General features: G+C 51.5%; 1 protein-coding gene across 2 annotated transcripts in view; it reads right to left on the reverse strand.

Moving 5' to 3' along the window:
• The window catches only part of LOC144170188 (neuroligin-4, Y-linked-like), an 81323-nt gene extending 77075 nt beyond the window's left edge, over positions 1 to 4248 (reverse strand). For both annotated transcript variants that reach the window (XM_077699813.1, XM_077699814.1), the window contains exon 1: positions 3515 to 4248. In XM_077699813.1, the coding sequence (XP_077555939.1) occupies positions 3515 to 4148 (634 nt within the window). In that variant the 5' untranslated portion in view covers positions 4149 to 4248. The remainder of the gene's footprint in view (positions 1 to 3514) is intronic.
• Positions 4249 to 6000: the final 1752 nt, after the last annotated feature.

A 6000-nucleotide genomic window follows, 5' to 3' on the forward strand; every position in this document is an offset into this window, starting at 1 on the left:
AGGTTTACTTATTCTCCTTTTTTCCTTTTCTCTATTTCTTCATTGGATACGCGTGCACACCACGGGTTGCCACCTTCCCGGTTTTTGACCGGCCCGACCGGTTTTTTTTTTAAAAAACAGCGGGCCCGTTGCCGGTCCGTACCTAAAACCGGCCGTCATTGGCCGTTTTTTTTTTTTTTTGTCATCGTGCAGCAATTTTTTTTTTTGCGTTTTATCAGCGTCAATTAAGCAACTACGACGATGAATATGTGCCGACAAGCTCTGCAAAGACACGCAGGACGGAGGCGAAAAGCGAAAGCGCCCGTGTGTACGAGATTTCGGCGCACGTTAAAGATCACCAGGTGGCCAAAATTCATCCGGAGCCCCCCACTACGGCGCGCCTCATCGCCGCGTTGCGTTCTATGGCAACACGCGAGGCAGTGAATTGCTCTTTGAAGCACGGTCTGGGTGTCTGAGAACGCGGGAATGTGTTCGCAGACACTCCGTCAGACAAACTTGTGTATGCTGCGGCAGGGGTTGGGATACCGTAGAGCATATTGTCATATAGACTGCACAGAGGCGGAACGATGGGGAGACGATGTTGACGGAGGCTTTGGGATTTGGTGTGAGGGGGAGCCTCAACTTCAGGGCCGTAGAGGTGACGAAGAGGCGGCTGGAGTGGTGGTGGAAGAAAAGTATATAGGTAAGCGAGTGGGACGTAGGAAGAGTAATATATCGAATTAGAATTTATAACAGAAAGAAGGGGGGGGGGGGGTAAACAGGTCTTCAAGGGCAGGAAGGGGGGAAGCGATGGGAGTTTAAAGCCGGAGGGAAGGGGGCTAACCAATTAGTTTAGTTAAGGGTAGGGCAAATGAATAGAATAACACAGGCAAGTCGGTCGGTAACAACCGATGTCCCCATACAAAGGGAGGGCCTCTAATCCCCACCATCATCATCATCATGCGTCGGGGCGTTAAACCCTACAATCAATCGATCGATCAATCAATAAAATCGGAGAAAATACACGGGCGAGCGCGCTCACTGATATGGAGGGGCACCATGGCCAGCAACAACGAAATGGCGCCGCCGCAGGTAGTTGGCGTCATGTTTCCACATGGAAAATATTATCTCTTGCAACATTTTATATACCACGCCCCTTCCCACAAGTTCGGGGTCAACATACCGTGTGCGCGAGGTATTTGAGGACGCTATTCCATATCGTCATAGGCACCAGCAGGCTCATCATATATATTTAGGCGTACGGCTTCTTATTCGTCGACCCCTTATGCTTCATACTGCGCAGTTTGTTCAGAGATGGAAATGTACAAGTTGAAGCAGGAAATAAAACGCCATGCAGTCCTCGTCGCCCTGGTCGCGCACCACAGCGACTTGGAAATTGCTACCTTTCCGAAATGAGCGAAGTCTTTGGTTTACAAAGTTCGGACGGATGTGGTGTGTTGTGGCGGGGACGTGGCATGTGTAGCGAACAGGAAAAAGCACAGTCACCGGTCAGACATCGTCAGAACCCCTTAATTTCTCCGGCGGTGGTGCTATTCGTTGTCCGCAATGAGGGTGACGGCATGCTGGCACACTTTCTTGCAGGACTCCGTGTTAATGCTGCGAGTTATGCGGATATGCTTGCTACCGTTGTAAAGCTATTTATAGAGAGTGTTTCGAAATAAAGATCATATGTCTTTCAGCAAGATTCGGCTCCTTCCCAACCGCCTGCGCCACCCAATAGTGCCCGGCTTGCAACGTCTGCGACCTCGTTACTCCCAGCTTGTGGCCTCCTAGCTCTCAGGATTTAAATCCTCTTTACTACTATGTCTGGGGCGTCGTTGAGAGAGAGGCCAACAAGGGACCGCATAATAAAAAATACTGTCTGAGGGCCGCCATTTCAAACTCAATGGCCAACATCTCTAAGGAGCACCAGATCCGTGCTTGCAGCCGTTTGCGAAGCCGAATCGAATTACTTATTGCTGCCGATGGCGGTTTCATTGAGTGGTTATGGAATTAAAGCATAACAGAAGTACTTCGCAAAGTTTGTTGAAAATATGTCTGATTTTGCTGGAGATATTCTGCTGTGCCTGACGTCAACGTTCTGTTCTCAAATACCTCGCGCACCCGGTACATTCGTGTTAGCTTTGATTTGTGCACATTCAAATAATAGGCAGGCCGTTGCACCTTTGGATTATGCAAGCCTCTAACAACTGTGCGGCGGGTCAGTATGGAACTGAACGATGCATTCGGTGTATGCGATTGCGAGCAGTGGCATTTAATTTGGCTCCGCAGTAACGTGGTGTGGAGCGGGATTTCGATCCTGCTCCAATGAGAAGGAGCGTTATTCAGGGCAGCGCAAGAATTGGAATGAGGAGACTGGTCCTCCTATGGTTCATTCCACAAGCTACGTGCAGCACTGTAGAGGATACATTTTTGTCAACAGTCCGCCAACTGAGCACGCCTAACTCACCGTGAACGGGGGCCTTGAAAAGACATTTCGTTCTCCCCTCTCGGCTGGTAGAACCGCAAGGACCCGTCACCTTTTGTCGCTTCCTTCACGGCGAGTTAGGCGCCCTCAGGGGACGGATTGTTGACAACGATGTATTCTCCACAGTGCTGCACGTAGCTTGTGAAATGAACTATAAGAGAGTGACGCTTATTCAGACCAGATTGAGGATCCCCTCTTCCTCATCTACATCCTTCTCTTTAACAGCATGGAGGTGAATCCGGAACGGGATCCAAAACATCATTTTCATCTGGAGCGCATGCGTGCAGTATTGTTTTACAGATGCCCAAGAAGTCGTTACAACCCGAAAAAAGTATTTTTGTTGTTAGTGGAAACGTTGGCCTCAGTTTTTTGCTGTTGTGGCCGGTTTAGCACAGAATGAAAACTTAAATGCACAAGCGTGAGTGGTGCTAACACTCGTCCTGTGTTTTTCCGTTCTTCTTTCTTTATTTTTTCTCTTCCTGGTTTGTTTCGCGCTGCACAGTGCACAGTTCAAACAACAGTTCAAACACAGTTCACAACCGTCTGAGCTTTGAGCCCGACAGTTCATTAACAAAGTTATATTGAGAAACAACCGAGGCTCCGAGTTGATAATTTTAACCGATGTGCAAGGGGAAGAACATGGATCGTTGCTTAAAGGATCATTTGAACGCCATGCGTTTCTCTCGATATAAAATGTGATACACTGAGGAGGTTAGAAACAGAAGAATGCTTTGCAGACACTCAGCAACTTGGAACCACCGCAAACCGGACTGCCGAGTAGAAAGCAACTGCTCCACAAATGGCATTCCATTCATCCACCCTAGAGAAGGCCTGGACAGGTTTAGCCCAATAGATCCCAATCACCCGTGCTTTTCATAAAGACTATACCTGTTTCTAGGTTTCTGCCCATCAGAGCAGACTGCTGTGCGTGCGTGATGCGCATGGTACTCGGGGGTGCGCATCTCCTCGAGGAGGAGGTAGCGACCTAGGGGGCTGTCCCCCCTTCTAGCGCGCTCTTAGAGAGGATAGGTGAGTGGATCGACTGACCGACGGCCGGCGTGTAGATGTTGAGGTAGAGGCAGTCCTCGCTGTGCCTCTGCAGGTGCGGCAGCAGGCGGCGCAGGTACTCCAGCCGGCCGAGCGGCATGCGCTTGACGGCCTCGCTCTCGGAGCCGATGTCGGGCAGCCTCTGCGGGCAGACGGGCGCCAGCCGGTCGGCCATGCGCACGCCGCTCCAGTGCGCGGGCGACACGGGCGGCATGAAGCGCATGGCCCCCGTCGGAGGGGCCGCGTACGGCACGCCCAGGAACACCTCGACCGGCTGCAGCAGGTGCCGCTGCTGCTGCTGCGCACTCTGCGGCGGCGACGGCGTCTCGATGTAGCCCTTGAGCGCGCCGTACTTGGTGGTCACCGTGCGCGAGCTCAGCCGCGTGAACTCGCCGGCGCCCAGCTGCGGCAGGGGCGCGAACAGGAGCGCCAGCAAGGCGGCCCACCGCCGCCAGCCGTCCGCCTTCATCGCGCACACGCCAGCGGAACCGAGGCCGCCATCGCGACCAGTCGCTGCTGCTGCCGCTGCGGCCTCGCACCCATGGCTGCTGCTCCGCCACCGGCCCATGGCTCCGGCCCGGGCGCCAGGAGGCGCCCCGGTTCTCGGCCGCGGCTGCGCGCCTGCGCGGCCCATCGAGCGGTCGCGCGCACCCCAGCCCCGCCGCCGCTGCGCGGCCCGCGGCGGGTCGCTCACCTTGTGTTTCCACAACACGGGAGCGACTCCGCCAGCTGGACCCGGGAGGAGGGGAGAAGATAGCGCCGAGGATGTCCGGCTGGTCGCGGAGGCGGCGGCGGCGGCGGCGAAACTTGAGCCCGATTGATGGATGAAAGCGGCTCATATAATAGCTGGCCGAAGCTGCGGGATTCTATTTCGGACGGGGGCTGCTTCGCCGTGTCTCCCGCCACCTCCTCTGGGAAACATGAATGTCATATATAATAATAAACTTGTGAGCACTGGGAGGACGCAGGGTGCTGGGGAGCAAAAATAGACAGGCTCTGCCTCGTCCCATGTTTGCGCTTCTACCTGGTATATACGTCCGGTAACGCGTTGACCTTTGACGGGATTCTTCCGCTCCGTTCGAGATCCTTGCGGAATTTGTGGCACTGACGCCATGCACACGTTACGGTAGTACCGAACACACGGTCCAACAGTGTGTCGTGCTTTTTTTCCCTGCTCATGCTTTCCACGGGGTTGTTTATCGACGTTCACGCAGAGACCCCATCGGCACCAATCATAATTTTCCCATCCCTTTACGATCCCCGACAGGAGCGGATGCCGCGCGGGCCGAAGTGACATCCCGACAGCATGATAAAGACATTTGCGATCAATCGATTGTGAGAGAGTGAAGCTTTATAATGAGGGTTGGCCACTTCATTCTGCTTTAATTACCAGTGTTTTCACTGGTAAATAAACCTGATTTAGCGTTACACACGACCCTCGTTGTCTTGCGCTTTAAAGCTAGCTTTTTGTAGTGCTCCTCAGCAGTGCGGTGAAGCGTCGCGCGATTAAAAACGGTGATGGGAGAATGAAGTCTACAACGTCTACATGAAGTCTACAAGTCTACAACGCAGCGATGCGCTGGTGTTAGGCTATGATGGACGGAGTTGGGCGTTGTTTGTGCAGTTTCAAGTTAGGCTATTTTTGTTGCGTTGTGTTTTGTTGGGTTGGGCAGTGTTGGTGTCCGCTATGTCCGCCGTGTTCGCTGCGTTGCGCTGTGTCCTATGAGCTGTGTTCTATCTTTCTTTTTATTTTTATTATTTTTAACGCTCCAGTTGTCCAGTGTGTACCATATATGTATAATTAGCAAACCTCTATGTCATTTCTTATATAGCACACAGCACTTTCTGTCATTCGAGTGCGCTAAAATGTGTACATGTAATATATGCAATCCTTATTATACTGCTGATCAAAATTTGTTATGTAACAGGGGTTCTTGTTGCGCAGTCTTTTTAATGAACTTTCTGACCCACCTTTCTAAAAGCAAATATCTTCAGCGATATTTATGTGCGTGTGCCACTTTAGTCCCAGTTCTTTTTCGTTCTGGGATTGCACGCTTTTTTATTTCGTAGTTAGTTTCTGCTACGTTTTTGTACTTCTTAGATTTCTTTTGGCAGCATATTCCTTCTAGCTGCCAACGTCTAATCAGAAATTCCTTTGTTTTTCTGAACTATTCAGAAGGCGAGAATACGAAGGCGTTTTGATTGCTTTTTGACAAAGCGTTCATCTCTATCCTCGCGGGAATAGATGCTCCAGTGCAACCTTTCAGTCGAGGTTTCGATACGCATGCGTCAAAGGTTCGTATCGGCATCATTTTATGAATCCCGCCAGATTGCCAGACCGGCTGACCGACTGGCCGACCGACCGACCAACCTAGCGATTTTCCCTTTGACACCTCTTGACCTAGAGACTAAAAATTTAGAAAAGGGAGGCTATGTTTTGAAATATCACCTCTGTTGGTATAAAAAAGGCTGAAACGTGTTTTTAA

Source organism: Haemaphysalis longicornis, unplaced genomic scaffold (genome assembly GCF_048455015.1).
Source record: "Haemaphysalis longicornis isolate Haplotype H1 unplaced genomic scaffold, Haemaphysalis longicornis Haplotype H1 scaffold_2, whole genome shotgun sequence".
Lineage (NCBI taxonomy): Eukaryota > Metazoa > Arthropoda > Arachnida > Ixodida > Ixodidae > Haemaphysalis > Haemaphysalis longicornis.